This window comes from Canis lupus, chromosome 19 (genome assembly GCF_048164855.1).
Source record: "Canis lupus baileyi chromosome 19, mCanLup2.hap1, whole genome shotgun sequence".
Taxonomy (NCBI): domain Eukaryota; kingdom Metazoa; phylum Chordata; class Mammalia; order Carnivora; family Canidae; genus Canis; species Canis lupus.
Genome location: NC_132856.1, coordinates 46,314,808 through 46,333,605, shown reverse-complemented (window position 1 = coordinate 46,333,605; position 18,798 = coordinate 46,314,808). Strand labels below are relative to the sequence as shown.

The 18,798-nt window shown below is 47.4% G+C and overlaps 1 protein-coding gene across 7 annotated transcripts in view; it reads left to right on the top strand.

The window, feature by feature from the left end:
• Positions 1–2,018: 2,018 nt before the first annotated feature.
• PGPEP1 (pyroglutamyl-peptidase I) overlaps positions 2,019–18,798 on the top strand; it is a 33,367-nt gene continuing 16,587 nt past the window's right edge. For 2 of the 7 annotated variants that reach the window (XM_072786734.1, XM_072786735.1), the window contains exons 1-3: positions 3,090–3,160; positions 5,642–5,694; positions 8,124–8,253. Coding sequence is in view for 3 of the 7 variants with exons in the window: in XM_072786736.1 (XP_072642837.1) it covers positions 3,127–3,160; positions 5,642–5,694 (87 nt within the window). In the remaining 4 variants the exon portion in view is untranslated. Of the gene's footprint in view, positions 2,238–2,846; positions 2,866–3,044; positions 3,161–5,641; positions 5,695–8,123; positions 8,254–18,798 lie in introns of those variants that run through there. The other 5 variants (XM_072786731.1, XM_072786733.1, XM_072786736.1 and 2 more) reach the window with 5 other exon arrangements.

Genomic DNA, 18,798 nt, shown 5'->3' with positions numbered 1-18,798 from the left:
ACCCAAAAGCAAACCCCACCCCCATGAGCAGTCTCCCTGCCCCCTCCCCCAGCCCCTGGCAACCATTAATCTCCTTTCTATCTCTATGGACTTCCCTGTTCTGGAGATCTCATATAGGTGGAATCCTACACTCTGTGGCCTTTTGTAGCTGGCTTCCTTCACTAGGCATGATGTTTTCAAGGTTCATCCATGCATGTATCAGAACTCCCTTTTTATGGCTGGGTAATAATCCATTGCCTGGATAGACCAATTTTCTTTCCCCATTCATCCGTTGATGGACATTTGTTCGTACTGACCTTTTGGCAATTGTATGGTGTTGTCATGAACATTCACGTACAAGCATTTGTTTGAACACCTATTTGCAATTATTTTGGGTCTATACCTAGGAGTGGAATTGCTGGTCCTCTGGTAACTATGTTTAACTTCTTGAGGAACTGCCAAGCTTTTCCAGGTGGCAGCAGTACTTTATTGCACTTGGCTTTCCAAGTCACCATCTTGCTTTTTTTTTTTTTTTTTTTTTTTTAAGATTTATTGATTTAGGGCAGCCCCGGTGGTGCAGCGGTTTAGCGCCGCCTGCAGCCCAGGGCGTGATCCTGGAGACCCTGGATCGAGTCCCACCTCAGGCTCTCTGCATGGAGCCTGCTTCTCCCTCTGCCTGTGTCTCTGCCTCTCTCTCTGCGTCTCTATGAATAAATAAATAAAATCTTAAAAAAAAAAGATTTATTGATTTATTTGAGAAAGAGAGTGAACACATGCCTGTGAGCAGAGGGAGGGGCAGAGGGAGAGAGAATCCTCAAGCAGACTCCCCACTGAGTTTGGAGCCCTAAATGGGGCTCGATCCCAGGCCCATGAGATCATGACCTGAGCCAAAATCAAGAGTGGCTGCTTAATTGACTGAGTCACCCAGACAACCCCTAATCTTATTTTTTTTTTTAAGTTCTCTCTGTTTCTCCCTGCCCTTTCATCTATCCCACCACTGTTGCAAAGCAAATCCTTGAGCACAGACTTTGCAAGCGTCAGCCAGGATATTTTGGGGGCTGTTTGTTCTCCCTAAGGACAGGCCTATGTACTCCTGCTCCAAATCCCTGTCTCTCCCATATGTGACCCTGGGACAAGTGACTGAGCTGCTCTGGGCCTCAGTTTCCATACTTGAAAAGTGGGATAAGAACAGTCTCCCCTCAAAAGGGTTTTGTGAGGTTAAGAAAGAAAACACCAGTGACATGCTCAGACAGGGCCAAAGTGTGGCTTGGGCTACCAGTGTATCTGAGCATTTCTCCTGTCCAGTCTCAGCAGTAGTGTGTGACTCAGTTTCTCCCCATCAGCACCAACTCTGGATGTTTTTTTTTTTAAAGATTTTATTTATTTATTCATGAGAGACACACAAACAGAGAGAGAGACAGAGACAGAGAGACAGAGACACAGGCAGAAGCAGGCTCCATGCAGGGAGCCTGACGTGGGACTCCATCCCAGGTCTCCAGGATTAGGCCCTGGGCTGAAGGCGGCGCTAAATCGCTGAGCCACCTGGGCTGCCCACCAACTCTGGATGTTATATATGTTTCCTTCCTCTTGTACAATAGGGTGAAGGAAAATGATGTAGCTTCCCTCCCTCCACAACGCTGGCTTCTAGCAATGCGGGCAGATACTTATTACATGTTGGAGTTATGAAACGTGATCCTTGGTGAGATTTTTGTTCATTCTCTTCTCCCACTTGGCTTGGATTTTGCCCCCACAGCTGGTTTAGGCTGGCTCTCAGATTTTCTGAATTCTACCTGAAGCTGCCAGAGACCAAAATAGCCACTGAGTATGTGACCTCTGGTCTGTGCTTGTAAACCAGGGCTCCAGGCCAGTCCAATGAACTCTGCCCTGGGTATTCCGAGGCCAGGGTCAGAGGCAGATGGTTCTTGAGTCATCAGTACTCTAGCTAATCTCAGACCAAAGCTGCTTGGAATGATATGTCAGAGACCCAAGTCCAAGGTCTAGTCCTGTTTTTCTGATGATGTGGTCAGAAACTCAGCTTTAGTTTTCTGGCTGTTTTTGGAGAAATTCTGGTCTCTGATCAACATTAGTGGGTGACCTACTGTATGTCAGGCACATATTGGGTACACAGACACTGCTATAATGGAGACTCATCCTTGTCCTAGAAGTCCTAATCCCTATGTCAGAAGAAATGGGAAACAAACCAGAAAAGCAGTGTCTATAATCAAATGTGATCACTGCTATAAAGAGGATGAAGCAAGGTAAGGAGATGGACCTGCTCACAGAGAGTGAGGGGTGGGATGGAGGCTCTCAGCCAGGGAGGGTAAGTAGAACCCCCAGGAAGAGGCGACGTTCAGCTGACTCCTGAAGAAAGAGAAGCAGCTAGGTTTGCGGATAAGGAACAGCAAGTGCAAAGGCCCTGGGGTGGGACTCTGCTAAGCTGTTGAAGGACTGTTGGGGCTAGAAGTGGATTGAGTGTTGCGGAGATGGAGAGAGGGGAGGCCGATGTCTGTGGAGCCACATCAGCCTCCTTTGCAACATGAGAGCCTGCAGAGGACCTTGGGCACCACTTTACTGTGCTGCTGTGTTTTCACTTTATCCCGCTCTCCTCTCAACCTCCCGGCCCACATGCATGCCTCTTCTCTGACTCCAGGAGGCTCTAGTCCAGCGGCCCAACGAACCAAGTCTCCTCAGGTTCTTCCTCCGCAAAACGGAGTGAATGACGCGGTCTCACAGGGAGGTGGCGGGGGAGGAAGCCAAGAACTCCCAGGGGCGGGCAGCCCGCGGGCGCTCAGAGACACGCGGAGTAAACAACCTGCTCGCCGCAGCGCCTGACTCAGTGAGTTCAAGCGGCCACGGCGTACAGAACGAGCTGTACCCATCTCCCAGGTGGGGAAACTGAGCTCGGCAGAGGCGCGGAGCCGGGCGCTCGGGACTCAGGGGCGGGGGCGGGGCGCGCACGCTGCGTCTCGGGCCCGGGGGCGCGCACGCCGAGCGGCCCTGCTGGGGCCGGGGCCTGGGCGGGGCCGGGGCGGGGCCGGGGCGGGGCCGGGGCGGGGCCGGGGCGGCGCGGGGCCGGGCGGCGGCGGCTGCGGCGGCCGACTCGCCAGTCGGGCCAGGAGCGCGTCAGAGGCGCAGCCCGATCCCGCCATGGAGCAGCCCAGGAAGGCGGTGGTGGTGACGGGTACGCTGAAGGCAGGCGCGCTGACAGTGGCCGCGGGCAGGGGCGGGTTGGGCGGCTCCAGAGCCGGCGGGGTTAGCAGGGGCGGGGTGGTGCGGGAGGGGCAGAGGCTAGAAGTCGTCCCAGGTTTGGAAGATGTCATCTCCCAGCTCAGTCCGCGCAACACGTAGAAAGTGCAGAAGGGGGGGCCCCTTGCGGTCCTACTGTCAGGGGCCGCGGCAGGCTGGGGTGTGGGGGTCCGGTCAAGTGCCCCGCGCGGAGCGGGCCCCTCTGGCGTCCTTCCTTCCCCGGGTGAGCGCAGTGGTCCTCTGGGCACCTGTCTGTTCCGTCTGACCGGCCAGGGACTGGACTGGACTTCCCCTTCCTGCCCGTCCCGAGGTCGGGCCTGTCCCCACCCACTGCCCCAGGGCACAAAGCCGATTTGCGGGCAGGAAGTGCCCCAGTGACAAATGAGCCTTCTGCCAGCCACTGCTCCCCCAGCCCTGTGCTAATGGGGGGCTGTTCTCCGAGACAAGAGCAAGAGGAGGTCGGGGAACCCTGGGTGGCCGGCCGCTCCCCCTGTCGTCCGTCCCCAGGACCGTGTGGGTCAAAATCGTTTCTCCCCGGGTTGTTTATGGGTGAGCCCGTCCCCACTGTCACCAACTCCCTGAAACTAACTGTTCTTCCTTGAGAAGACTCCGCCTCAGGGCCACGTGGGCGTCAACTTCCGCCCGGCCTCTGGTTGGGGGGTCATTTTGACGGGTCAGAGTGGGAGATCCAGCTAAGATTCTCACAAGTGTTTTGTGGCCCCGGGAGGGTGAGGCTGATCCAGGAAGATGGAGGAAGGCATTCACAGGTGTGTGTAACTGGGGGAGGGTTGCTCCCCCCACCTCCACCCCCCTGTATCTGGTATTTGTTCTTCTAGTACTGGACTGTGCAGGCAGCCACTGGACTGGGCATTTTCTTGCATGGATTCATTACCTGTACCATCTCTTTTGCAGAGGGGAAACGGAGGCTTACAGAGGTCACCCTGTTTGGAGGTGGCCGAGCTGGGACTCATACTTGGTCTATGCAAGAGAGGAGAGAGGGTGGAGGGAGGGGTCCTGCCTCCTCTAAGAGGGTAGGGAAGCTGCTGTTCCAGGATACAGCGTCCCTCCCAGGGCCATGACACCATATGGGACCCTCAGTCCAGCTGGAGTGACCCATACTTCTAGGGCAGCCTCTCTTGCCAGATGTTCATTTCTAGGCAGGGTGACAGGGTGTTTAGAATAGAAGAGCTTTGGACTCCCATGGGTCTAGTTTCAAATCCCAGCTCTTCTGGCTACTTGCTATGTGACCCTGGGCAACTGTTTTCACCTGTCTGTGCCCTGAGTGCCACTCTTATAAAAGGGGCCCAGGAAACAGCCTTGCCTGGAAGGGGGTTCAGTGAGGCCAAATGCCACAGTGCATGCAGAACACTTAGCACATCCTCAGGCCACTCTCTTGGTTTGTTAAGTGGACCCTGGAGTTTGAACAAGTGGGGTGGAGGGTGGCAGGATGGTGTCTGGACAGCCTGGCCTGGGAGACACCCACATGTATCCCATAAGGGCCATTCTTCACTTTGTGGTGATTCACAGGGCACAGGGGCCCTATACCAAGACAGTGATAAAATAATTATAGATGGGGCTCAGGGATAGTGGAGAAAATTGAGAAGGGAAAAGGCCAGCCCTTTCTGGGGCAAAAGCAGGCCACTGGCTCATTGCTGGGCACAAGGGTCAGGTGAAGGTGGAAACAAGAAAGGACAATTAAGTGATGCCTGGGTGGCCCAGTGGTTGAGCATCTGCCTTTGGCTCAGGGCAGGAACCCAGGGTCCTGGGATCGAGTCCTGCATCCAGCTCTCCTCATGGAGCCTGCTTCTCCCTCTGCCTGTGTCTCTGCCTCTCTCTCTCTCTCTCTCTCTCTCTGTGTGTGTGTCTCTCATGATCATGAATACATAAATAAAATCTTTTTAAAAAATCTCAAAAAGTCTCCTTCAGAAACCCCTTCTCCAATATCCTTTTTCATTCAGAATCAGTCTTAAGTGTTCTTTCTTTAAATAGCCAGGCTCCAGGATGCCTGGGTGGCTGAGCATCTGCCTTTGGCTCAGGGCGTGATCCCAGCATCTGGGGATCCAGTCCCATGTCAGGCTCCCTACATGGAGTCTGCTTCTCCCTCTGCCTATGTCTCTACCTCCTTTCTCTGTCTCTCATGAATACATTTAAAAATCTTTAAAATAAAGGAGGGGGGAGAAAGGACAGTTAAAAGCAGTTAAGAGCAGGGGGGTGGGGGGGTGCTCTGAAGGGCCCTGGGTGCACCCCAGAATGCAGGATCAGGCCCCTGACATTGTCCCAGATGGTGGCTCTTCCCAAAGTTCCCTGTTCTGTTCTGCCAGGTAGAGGCAGCGGCCTGATCCTGGGCAGGCTAGAGAAGGTCACTGGGTGGTGATATGCTGCTTTTACTGTTGTTGTCGTTTTTTTTTTTTTTCAGGGTTTGGCCCTTTTGGGGAACATACCGTGAACGCCAGCTGGATTGCAGTCCAGGTAACTCAGATCTGAAGGGTAGGAATCAGGCTCAGGGCTGGGGTCCCCCTGGAAATATATGGCACCAAAGAGAGGAAGGAATTTATGAAGAGAACGTCTCCCTTGAAGCTTCCTGCAAAAACGTTTAAGTCTGATATACACATTTTTCCAAATGGTAACCACTATAACTTACACTCGTTGGCTTGCTCTGCACCAAGCATTCTGAACTCCCCCCATAACCTTTGTGTGGTTGGGTGTGCTTATTCTTGTGCCCAATTTACTGATTAGGCAACTGAGGCCCGGAGAGAGTTATCTGAGGTCACATAGCCAGGAAACTGGAGTGGCACTGACTTAAAAGTGCCTCATGCCCCAGCCACGTTTAAGGGTGACTAGGCAGGGATGTTGAGAGGTGTATTAACCTTGTAGAGAGGATATAATGACCCTCACTTTTACTTCCAAGCAGCTGGGGGAGGAGAAGGCTGCATATTATGTGTAGGGGGGTGTCTTTTCCACTGTCCTGAGCAGGTTGTCAGCCTGCAGGCCTTCCACTTTCTTTGTCAGATGGGGCATTTGGGAGAGACAGACGGGAACAATGGGGAGAGAGAAAGAGAGAAACGTTTTCTCCTTATATAAATCAGATCTGCAGAGACTGGAGCCAAACTCATGTTAATCCTAGCCCATTAGCTGCTTGATTTAAAGCATCCCCTGCTTTTCACTCCAGAGCTCTGAATTTGGAGAAAAATCCAAGTTGAAACCTCAGTGTGTCAATCCCTAGTTTGGGGGCCCCTCACCTTTTATATCATGCCTAGTATAGACCTCAAAATCTTGGCTACTTCCCTTTAAAAAAAAATTCACCCCACTTTTTGAGCGGGACAGAAGAACGGGGTCCCCAGGACCCTGCAGATGGGAGCGTGTCCGAGGCTCTGATCGTTGCACCCGCTCCCTGGAGCCCCAGACAAAAAGGAAACAGCGTGTTTCTGAAGACGTTGTGTGTCTGGCTTTGTGCGAGTTTCAGACAGGAGCCTTCACGGGGCTGAGTGGACACAAAGCCGTGTGTCTGAATTCCTGGGCCCCAGACACTATGATCTGCATCTAAATAGGAGAAAAATCAATTAAACAATCTTTGGAAATCCCTCTGAGCTTTGGGATGTGGATGGTGGAGGATGGCAGCTTTTCATCCTGCTGCCAGAGGGGAAATGCCCCTTATATTTTGGTCGCCCATCTTGCCAGACCTCGCCTCTGGAAGACTTTCCAATTTTCTTCCTCAAGCTTATGAAACAAGAAGAGAGGATTCTCTACCATGCCACGGATAAAAAGACGCCAACCTTCCCAGATGTGACTGTTTCCCTTTAAAACAAAAACAAAAAGCTGGAGTTGCACATATACACTCTGAGTGAGTGCATCAGCGTAGCCCCACAAAAATTTATGCCTGTGCACCTCCATCCACCTCACCTGTGTCTTTATCAAGATCTAGAACACTCCCAGCCCCTTTCTCATCACAGAAGCTCTTTGTGGCCCCTCATAGCTATTTTCCCTCAGGTGTGCATCTCTCTGCTGAACCCCCCCTTGGGTGTGGCCTGTTCTAGAACTTGTCGTCAGTGGAGTTACACTTGGGTCTGGTGCCTTCTGGCAGCACAGTGTCTGCGGGATCCACCTGTGGGGTGGCTGGGAGCTGCCCCTGGTGTGTTTTAGTTGTCCTGGATAAAACAGATTTGTGCAGGTAAAGGTGTCCCATTGGATGGGTTCATTCTATCCCTCAAGAAAATATGGCTCGGAGTGTTCTTGGTGTGACCCAGACATGAGTTGTGGGTGGCAGTTCGTGTTGGTCACTTCAGGCTGAAGATGGGAGTTTTGTAACCCATAGTGGGCCACAGTTAACTTCTTGTCCCCACGGATTTTTCTGAAGCCCAAGCTGTCATCCGTAGAAGGAACTCCTCCTGCCTCAGGGATCAGCTAACTTCTCTTGTCTCCCCCTTCTCTACCTGCCTTTCGAGAGGTCTCTCTCAGCCTGCCTTTGGTCTCTCCCTCTCTCCCCTTATGTCTCCATGTCTTTCTCCATCTGTCACTCTCCCCTTGTGTGTCTTTCTCAGTTACATTAGGCCTTTCTGTGGGTCTCTCTCCCATCAGGTCTCCACTTCTTTCTCTGTCTCTGTCACTCTCCTCTCCCCTGTTCCCCCCATCTCCTCTGTCCCTCTCTCTCATATGACTCTACTTCTTCCCACCTTGGATGAACTTGTGCTCTAGTGGAAGAGTGAACCATTTCCTACCAGCCACACTGGGGAGGTGGGAGTGCTGAGGACAGAGGCATACCCCCCCCCCAGGTCTGATCATTCCCCAGCATGGTCCTGCCCCTAAGCACCTCCCACAGGCTGCATTTTTGGAGCATCTTGTCTCCCCCAGGTCTAGGGTGGTGGACGTGGGACACTGGCTGCAGGTCTCTCTCTTCCTAGGAGGCTCAGGTGGGTGTCAAGGGCCGGGACCCCCTTGGCTTGGGGCCATCTGGAGTGTTCTCTGCCCAAGCACAGCGAGGAGGAGCTGGGTCACAGGTCCTGGTGACATCACGGGACAATTACTGCCACAGTGAGTCTAGACAGACCTGCTAAGGATATTAACCAGGGAACAAAGGGGGTCTTTGTTGAGGGGTCAAGGGAATCGGTCAGATGCGGCCTCTCGGCGGGGTCTTGTCAGGTAGACTGGGGTGTAGACAATGCGCCGTCTGGGGTCTGGGGCGCGTGAGCCCTGTTCTTTTCACGGTGTGTGCTTGGCGGCTGCGGTCGCTGCAGTGTTGCGGGACTTGGGTTTGTTGCCACTCCCCTCCTCCCCTGGGAGAATGGGCCAGCTCTGTTGGAACAGAAAGTGTTCAGAGACAAGAATTTAGCTAGATGACAAACCACCCACTTCTAATAACTTTGGATGAACCATATAGCTTGCTCCTTCCCCTTCACTGCCTTCTCTAAAATTGGGGAATAATTTACATAAAGTGACACGTACAGATCTTCAGTACCCTTACCACTTCGGGGAACAGTATTTATACCGATGTCACCGATGCTTCAATTAAGATAGTGAACCTTTCCATCAACCTAGAATGTTCCCTCCCATTTGGCTCCCCCTCCCCCAGCATTCCCCACACTGCCCTGGAGGCAGTTGCTGTCCTGGCCTCAGTCATCTTACATGACTTTTGACTGGTCTCAAGTTGCAAATGAACAGGGTGGCACAGCCTCTGTGTCCCCTGTGTGCCAGCTGCTTTTGCTTGGCCTGAGTTGGTGGTGGGAGTGGTACTTGGCTCTCTTCCCTACTCACCCCCTCTTCCCACTGACATTGGCATTAGGGGGCTTTGGAGTTTGCTCCTTAATAATGAAACAACAGGGATGCTCCTCTCAAGGTCTTTGGCACTCACGTGGATGTCTCACTGTGGGGATGCTGTGGGCCAGGGGTGAGGGGGTAGGGTAGGTTGGGAGTGGTGGTGGTGGTATATTTTCGGTGACAGTTTTCTTATTTTAGATTTTCTTCCCCCAGGTGGTGGGGGCAGGGTAGGTGAGGACCCAGAGGATATGAGGAACAAAGATTAGGACAAGAAGGTGACTCACAGGGCACCTGGCTGGCTAGTCAATAGGGCATGCAACTCTTAATCTCAGAGTTGTGAGTTTGAGTCCTGCGTTAGATGTGGAGCTTACTTAAAAAAAAAAAAAAAAAAGTTGAAATAAGAAAGTGACTCACTCTGTGGCTTTCTGGTGATGTCAACCCATTTCCTACTACTGAGAACCGCTGTGGGCGTGTGGCCATCCCAGTAATGCTCAAGAAACATCACCCAGTGGAGATAACCCTTGAGTTGCTCTAGGCGAGTGAGGCTGCTCAGCACGTAGTGACCATTCTGCGGGGCAGAGAGGATCCATGGGAGAGTTTGTGGTCTCAAGCCAGGCATCCAGCCTTGGCACATCCCATGTCATAGTGACCACCAGGGGAATTATGGGGGGGGGGGGGTTACTGTGCCCAGAGAATTTTTCTTGGGTTGGTCACTAATCGAGTTAGCATACTTTTTCCCCCTGCCCACGGAAGTGGTTCACCAAGTACACGTGCCCCGTGGACAACAGGCTCAACTGGGGGACAACTCCCCAGCTGGAACCAAACAAGTAAAGATGATCCTTTAAGTCCCCAGTTTAAGCCTGGGAGATGGATTCTTTTAATTCCTGGCCTTTCAACATATTTTCTCTTGTCAGAAAGGACTGCCAGGACCACAGGAAAATAAAAGTGGGGAATTCAAGGAGTGAGGGAGGAGGGTAAAAAAGAGGGGTCCTGGTGAGAGGATATAAAGATAGACAAGATTATTTACCTCATGCTGAGGTAAAGCTTTGGCTGGAGACATCTCTCAGCCCTGGGGGGAGAAGAAGCAACTGTCTTTATTCTCATTGCAATTAAATAAAAATTTTGACATGCTATAAGCATAGGGCAGGGAAGTCCTTTCCTACCTAGATTTCCCCAGATTTTTTAAGACTTTATTTATTCATGAGAGACAGAGAGAGAGAGAGAGAGGCAGGCCCTAAACCACTGAGCCACCGAGGGAGCCTCTCCCAGATGTTAACCTTGTATTACATTTGCTCTTTCTCTAAAGATAAATTAGGTAGCTAAAATAAATAAATAAATAAATAAATAAATAAATAAATAAATATTAATAAATAAATAATAAGGTAGCTAGATACTTTTTTTTATTTTTTTATTTATTTATGATAGTCACACAGAGAGAGAGAGAGAGGCAGAGACACAGGCAGAGGGAGAAGCAGGCTCCCTGCAGGAATCCTGATGCAAGACTCGATCCCAGGACCCTGGGATCATGCCCTGAGCCAAGGCAGATGCTCAACCACTGAGTTACCCAAGTACCCCATGACTGGCTGATTTCACTTAGCATAGTATCCTCACAGTTCATATATGTTGTAGCCTGGGATAGAATTTCTTTCCTTTTTAAGACTGAATAATATTCCATCTTATGGATACACCACATTTTCCTCATCCATTTGTCCACTGATAGACACCTGAGTGACTTCCATACATTAGCTATAGTGTCTAACACTGCTGCAAACACTAGTGTACAAATATTTCTTTAAGAGCCTGCTTTAAATTTTTGTGAATATACATCCAGAAATGGAATTGCTGGATCATATTATAATTCCATTGTTCAGTTGTTTTTTTTTTTTTTTTTTTTTTTTTGAGGAATTACCCTGTTCTGAGTTATTTATTTATTTATTTATGTGTGTTTATTTAAGCAATCTCTACACCCAACGTGGGGCTCGAACTCACCACCCTGAGATCAAGAGCCACATGCTCCACCCACTGAGCCAGCCAGGCACCCCTGTTCTGGGTCACTTAAAAGTCGATTGCAGACATGATAACCCTTTTGGTCCCTAAATAATTCATTGTGTATTTCCTAAAACACAGCCTCAGCACAATGATTAAAATCAGACTCATTAAAAAAAAAAATCAGACTCATTTAACATAGATACAATTCTAAAATCTACAGCCCTTATTCAGATTTTGCCAATCACCTTATTAATGTCCTTCCTAGCAAAAGAAAAATGCTAGCATATGTTGTGTTCAGTTGTTCCATCTCTTTAATCCGCTGTCATCTGGAAAGTTCCTCAGTCTTTCTTTGTGTCAAACATCAGGACCTTTGCTGGGAATCACTCACTTCCTTGTAGAGTATCCTTCAGGGTGGTTGGTTTGATGTTTCCTCATGATTGCAGTGAGGGTGTTGGTTTTGGCAGGAATCCCAGAGAAGTGATGTTGTGTCCTTCTTGGTGCATTGTATCAGGAGCCACAAGATTTTGATTGACCTTGGTGACTTGCTAAAGGTGAGATCTAGTGGGCTTCTCTCCTACAACATTACTCTCTTACCCTTTGTAATTAAAAAGTATCCTATAGTGCCATACTTTGTATCAGATAAATACTTCTTTAGACTTCTACCCCCTTCTTTTAGCATCCCCTGGTGAGTCTTGCCTGAATCAGTTACATTTTAGTTGATGGTTACCAAATGGTGGGTTTCTAATTTCATCTTTCCTTTGACACTTTTTATGGCCTTCTACTTTTAGGAGTCTATTTGTATCCATGTGGACTCATGGATACTTACTGTCCTCAATATATGACAGTTGCTTACTCTCTCTGTTTTGATGTTCAAATTATCCCAGACTTGGCTTATGGCAGCCCCTTCAGGCTGGCTCCTGTGTTCCTTTTCCATGTCCCCATTGTCCTCTGAGCACATCTTTCTTTTTTGGTTTCAGGCTGTTTGTAAATAAATGCTATTTCAGAATCATTTTAGAAATTAATTTATGAATTTAGAAAGCTTACAAAGAGAATATGGAGATTTTATGTATGCCTCACTGGATTTCCCCTAGTGTTAACATCTTAAGTAACTACTACATCTCTCAAAATGAAGAACCAGACACTGAGCCATTACTATAACTAAACTTGAGGCTTTATTCAGGTTTCATGGATTATCTCACTAATGTCCTTTTTCTGTTCCACGATCCCATCCAGGACCTTTCACTGCATTTATTGGGGCATCCCTTTCTTTTTTCTTTTCTGATTTCTACTTGAGTGTTGGATGTCAGGTGCTTCATGTCCTTAAAAAAAAAAAAAAAAAAAGAAATGAAAACAAAAACAAAAACAAAAGCCCAAGATATAACTCTATTGAAATAATTATGTACCATAAAATCCACCTTAAAAAAAAAAAGATTTTTGGGATCCCTGGGTGGCGCAGCGGTTTGGCGCCTGCCTTTGGCCCAGGGCGCGATCCTGGAGACCCGGGATCGAGTCCCACGTCGGGCTCCCGGTGCATGGAGCCTGCTTCTCCCTCTGCCTGTGTCTCTGCCCCTCTCTCTCTGTCTCTGTGTGACTGTCATAAATAAATAAAAATTAAAAAAAAAAAAAAGATTTTTATTTATTTATTCATGAGAGACGCAGAGAGAGAGGCAGAGACACAGGCAGAGGGAGAAGCAGGCTCCATGCAGGGAGCCTGATGCAGAACTTGATCCTGGGACTCCAGGATCACGCCCTGGGTTGAAGGCAGGCGCTAAACCATTGAGCCACCCAGGGATCCCCAAATCCACCCTTTTGAAATATATAATTTTGTGGGAATTTTTGTAGTATAATCACAGAATTGCACAACCATCCCCACTAATCTAATTCCAGAACATTCTCATCACTCCAGAAAGAAACCCCATGTCATTCATTAGCTGTCACTCCCTATTCCTCCTTTTCCCCAGTGCCTGATAATGACTAATTTAGTCTCTGTCTCTATGGATTTGTCAGTTCTGGACATTTTATATGAAGTTATACAACATATGGCCTTTTATGTCTGGCTTCTTTCATTCAGAATGATGTTTTCAAGCTTCATCCAAGATGTAGTGTATGTGTCAGGGCTTCCTTCCTTTTCATGGTTGAGTAACATTCCATTGTATGGACATACCACATTTTTACTAGCCATTCATTTATTGATGGATATTGGGGTTATTTCCACCTTCTAGTTGTCATGAATAATGCTGCTATGGGCATTTATGTAAAAGTTTTTAATGTCAGTGTAGATTTTCATTTCTCTTAGGTATACAGACACCTTGGAGGGGAACTGATGATCATATGGGGACTCCATGTATTTTCACCCATGTATTTTCTCTGCTCCAGTCTTGAACTCAGCAATTTTGACAAAAAGGCTTCATTCTTGTCTTCAATAATAACATTTAAAAACCAGGAGCTGGGAGCTGGGTGACACCACTGCTCCTGGTGTTGTCTTTACTTCTGAGCTCTGTCAGCGGGTAGAGGTGGAAACATTCACTCACGCACACACACATACACACCCTTACCTGTACGCATTCCTGTGTCAAAACCCAGGAGTTTACACAGATATCTTCAATTCTAATCCAGCAAGACCTGGTTTACTTTGATGTTTTTTTTATTTCCAGCCTCAGGGCTTCCTCCTTTGACAGCAGGGGAGGTGGGGGGTGGGGGTGAGAACTCTGCTCCCATGATCCTCTGCTCCCTCACTTGGTTCAATTCAAGAACAAAGAGAAAAGAATTCAGAATTGCTTCTCCAAAAAGAAAGCTTTTGCATTTAAATTAAGCATTTTCTTATGGTTCCTTTTGACTTTAGCCTGAAGGCAAAAAAGTCCAAACACTGTGTACAAAAGAATTACTTGAGTTAGTTTTATTTTTTAAAAGATTTTTTATTTGAGAGAGAGAGTGAGAGAGAGAGAGAGAGAGAGAGAGAGATCATGAGCAGGGGGGAAGGGCAGAGGGAGAAGCAGACTCCCTGCTGAGCAGGGAGCCTGATGTGGGACTCGATTCCAGGACCCTGGGATCATGACCTGAGCCAAAATCTCCTTACTGTCTTAACCATGTCTAAGTGTCCAGTTCAGTGGCATCAAGCACGTCCACATTATTGTGAAACCATCACCACAGTCCCTCTCCAGAACTTTTTCATCTTCTCCGACTAAAACTCTTGTCACTCTGTCCCCATTAAACACTAACTTCCTGCTCTCTTCCCCCAGCCCCTGGCACCCACCGTTCTACTTTCTGCCTCAAGGATTGAGACTCCCCTAGGGACCTCATATAAGTGAAATCACATAGTAATTGTCCTTCTGTAGCTGGCTTCTTTCACTCAATATAATGTCCTTAAGTTTCATCCATGTTGTAGCCTAGATCAGAATTTCCTTCCTTTTTTTTTTTTTTTTTTTGAGATTTTTATTTGTTTATTCATGAGACACACACACAGAGAGAGAGAGAGAGAGAGAGAGAATCAGAGACACAGGCAGAGGGAGAAGCAGGCTCCATGCAGGGAGCCCAGGATCATGCCATGGGCTGAAGGCAGGCGCCAAATCGCTGAGCCACCCAGGGATCCCAATTTCCCTTCCTTTTTAAGGCTGAAATTATTCTATTGTATGGAGAGACCAAATTTTGTGAATCCATTCATTAGTTCATGGACATATGGATTGTTTCCACCCTTGGCTATGGTGACTAATGCAGCTATGAACATGGGTGTGCAAATGTGTGTTCAAGACCCTGTTTTCAATTATTTTGTATTTGCTGGATCATATGGTAATTCTATGTTTAACCGGTTGAGGAACAACAATTATTTCCCACAGAAGCCACACCATTTTGCTTTCCTACCAGCAGTGCTCAAGAGCTCCAACTTCTCCATATCCTCACCAAAAATAGTTACTTCTTGTCTTTTTGATACTAGCCATTCTGACAGGTGTGGGACGATACCTTGTTGGAATTCTGATTTGCATTTTCTTGGTGACTAGTAACTTTGAGCATCCTTTTATATACTTACTTGGCAATTTGTGTATCTTTGGAGAAACGTCAATTCATTTCCTTTGCCTGTTTTAAATCTGGGTGTTTTTTTCTTTTTTTCAGTTGAGTGGTAAGCATTCTTTATATGTTCAAGATATTGATCCCTTGTCAAATATGTGATTTGCAAATATTTTCCCTAATTCACGGGCTGTCTTTTCACTCTGTTAATGGTGTTCTTTGATGCAAAACAGTTTTTCATTTTTATCAAATCCAATTTCTACTATTGTCTCTGTTTTTGGTGGTTTTTTTTTAAGATTTATTTATATATTTTATTTTTTTATTTTATTTTTTTAAGTTTTTTTTTTTTTTTTATGATAGTCACAGAGAGAGAGAGAGAGAGAGAGAGGCAGAGACATAGGCAGAGGGAGAAGCAGGCTCCATGCACCGGGAGCCCGACGTGGGATTCGATCCCGGGTCTCCAGGATCGCGCCCTGGGCCAAAGGCAGGCGCTAAACCGCTGTGCCACCCAGGGATCCCTATTTGTGTATTGTAGAGAGAGAGTGTGCATGTGCAAGCATGGGGAGGGGCAGAGGGAGAGGGAGAGAGAATCCTCAAGCAAACTCCCTGCTGAGCTTAGAACCTGATGCAGAGCTTGATCCCAGGACCCTGAGATCATGACCTGAGCCAAAATCAAGAGTCAGCTGCTTAACCAGCTGAGCCACCCAGGCCTCCCTGGATTTGTTTTTTTTTTTTTTTTTTTTTTTTTTAAAGATTTTTTATTTATTTATTCATGATAGTCACAGAGAGAGAGAGAGAGGCAGAGACACAGGCAGAGGGAGAAGCAGGCTCCATGCACTGGGAGCCCGACGTGGGATTCGATCCCGGGTCTCCAGGATCGCGCCCTGGGCCAAAGGCAGGCGCCAAACGGCTGCGCCACCCAGGGATCCCCTGGATTTGTTTTTAAGAGAAAAAAGAGCTCAGTGGGTCTCTTCTTAGGCATTAGGGGAAGATTCATTGATAAATTCTAAAGTTTTTCCCTGCCTCTAGGAGGTACTGAGTCAGAGATTTAAAAAGCAGTTTTTGGGGCAGTCTGGGTGGCCCAGCAGTTTAGCGCCGCCTTCAGCCCAGGGCCTGATCCTGGAGACCCAGGATCGAGTCCCATGTCGGGCTCCCTGCATGGAGCCTGCTTCTCCCTCTGCCTGTGTCTCTGCCTCTTCTCTCTCTCTGTGTGTCTCTCATGAGTAAACAAATAAAATCTTAAAAAAAAAAAAAAAGTAAAGATGTTCTTGACTTACAACACAGTAAGGTCACTTATAAGCATTTATGCCTCACACATTGGTGCAAGAAATGTACTTGGACGTTTCTCAAACCCAAAGGACGTTTGAGGTGACATGGCTTGTATTTGAGGAAACTTGGAAGCCACTTAAATATTTCCAGTGTAGCAAAATCTTTAAATCCCTGGCAGCTAGTGTCTGAAATGGAGTATTGTGTCATGGGGAAAAGGGAAGGAATAAGATCTTCATGTAACAATGAAGCTAAAACTCTGAAACTGGCCTCTGAGTGGAGAAAACAGTAACTGCTCAAGGATACCCTTGATGTAAAAGTGAATACTATGTGTTTTCTCAGGTAGGTTTGTATAATCAATGGGGATAGGTCTGCATGGGTGTGTGTGCTGTTAACAGTACTTACCTCTGAAGTCTGGGGATGAGACCTGGGCTTGGTGGAGAGGTGGCTTCAGACTTGATCTGTATGGATTTTTAAAATATGTTCTTTTAATGTCTATCTACTAATTAATTGTTTAGTGGCTTTTTTTTTTTTTTTAAAGATTTTATTTATTCATGAGAGACACACACAGAGAGAGAGGCAGAGACACAGGCAGAGGGAGAGGTAGGCTCCATGCAGGGAGCCCGATGTGGGACTCGAGCCCGGGACTCCAGAATCACCCTGGGCTGAAGGCAGATGCTCAACTGCTGAGCCACCCAGGCGTCCCTAGTGGCCTGTTTCTAGCGATTGATTTTTCTCCTCATTATGGCTTGCAATTTTCTGCTTCTTTGCTTGTTTGGGGAGTTTCAGTTTAATGCGAGGCCTTGTGGATTTGACTTTGTGGGACATTGAATACTTTTTCCTTTCCTCTGCATGTTCTTGAGTTTTTGTTCTGGGAGACAATTAAGTTGCTAGAAATAGTTTGATCCTTTCCAGCCTTGCTGTTAAGTTTTGTGAGGCAGGCCCAGAATAGTCTTTATTCTGGGGCTAATTTTTTCTCCACTTCCTTATAAAGTTTTTCCACTCTGGCTGGTAAGAACACCAAGTGTTTACACCCTGTGTGAACTCTGAGGGTTGTTCCCTTTGCTCCTTTCAAGTGGTTCTGTCCCTGGTCTTGGCACAAATATATGCCCATTAGTTCTCAGACCCTCTCTGCATTGATCGAGCTCTCTGCTTTACCTCCCCCCTGCTATCTTCTTTCCAGGACTCTGCTCTGCAAACTGTAGCCTTCTTGTCCTTTCTAGAACTCTAGCTTTGACTCCTCAATGTCTGAAAAGTGTTATTTTTAAAAATATTTTATTTATTTATTTATGAAACACACACACACACACAGAGAGAGAGAGAGAGAGAGAGAGAGAGAGAGGCAGAGACACAGGCAGAGGGAGAAGCAGGCTCCATGCAGGGAGCCTGACATGGGACTTGACCCCGGGTCTCCAGGATCAGGCCCTGGACTGAAGGCGGCGTTAAACTGCTGAGCCACCTGGGCTGCCCCTAAATTAACATCTTTTGATCCATTATTAGACACTATGCCTTTTGTGTATATTGTTTTATTTTTCCTACCTATGACATGGGTACTCCTGTTAATCTCATTTACAGATGAGAAAGCTGAGACACAGAGAGGGTGAATGACTTGCCCAAGGTCACAAATCAGTGAGTTGTAGGAAGAAGAGACAAACATGGTCCTCCGGCTCTGGAGGCCATGTCCCTGACTCCTACCCTCCACCATCCATGTGGTTAAGAGCTACTTTTTTCTCCCTTTCCTTTGTTTACTGAGATGAAATTTACATAACATAAAATTATCCCTTTTAAAATGAACAATTCAATTGCATTTAGTACGTTCACAGTGTTGTGCAACCACCACCCTATCTAGTTCCAGAACATTTCTATCACCCCAAAGGGAATTCCATCCCCATTAGCAGCCACTCCCTATCCCCTCATTCTCCTGGTAAAAGGAGGGGATAGGTAAATAGCTCTTGGTAAAACCACTAATTTACTTTCTGTGTCTATGGATTTGGCTGTTTTGGACATTTCATATACATGAAGTCAATATGCTCTGTGGCCTTTTGTGTCTGGCTTCTTTCCCTCAGCATGCTGTTTTTGTTTTTGTTATTTTGTTTTTTGTTTAAAGATTTTATTCATTTATTTATGAGGGACACAGAGAGAGTGGCAGAGACATAGGTAGAGGGAGAAGCAGGCTCCCTGCAGGAAGCCTGATGTGGGACTCGATCCCGGGACTCCAGGGTCACGCCACTGAGCCACCCAGACATCCCATCAGCATGCTGTTTTGATGGTTCATCCACATGGTAACGTGAATCAGGGCTTCATTCCTTTTTGTGGTTGAACAATAATATTCCATTGTGTAGCTAGACTGCATTTTGTTTATTTATCCTTTTATCCACTGATGGATGCTTGGGCTATCTCTATCTCTTCACTCTTGTGAATAGTGAAAAGTTACTTTTATTTATTTATTTATTTATTTATTTATTTATTTATTTATGATTTTATTTATTTATGATAGACATAGAGAGAGAGAGAGAGGCAGAGACACAGGCAGAGGGAGAAGTAGGCTCCATGCCGGGAGCCTGA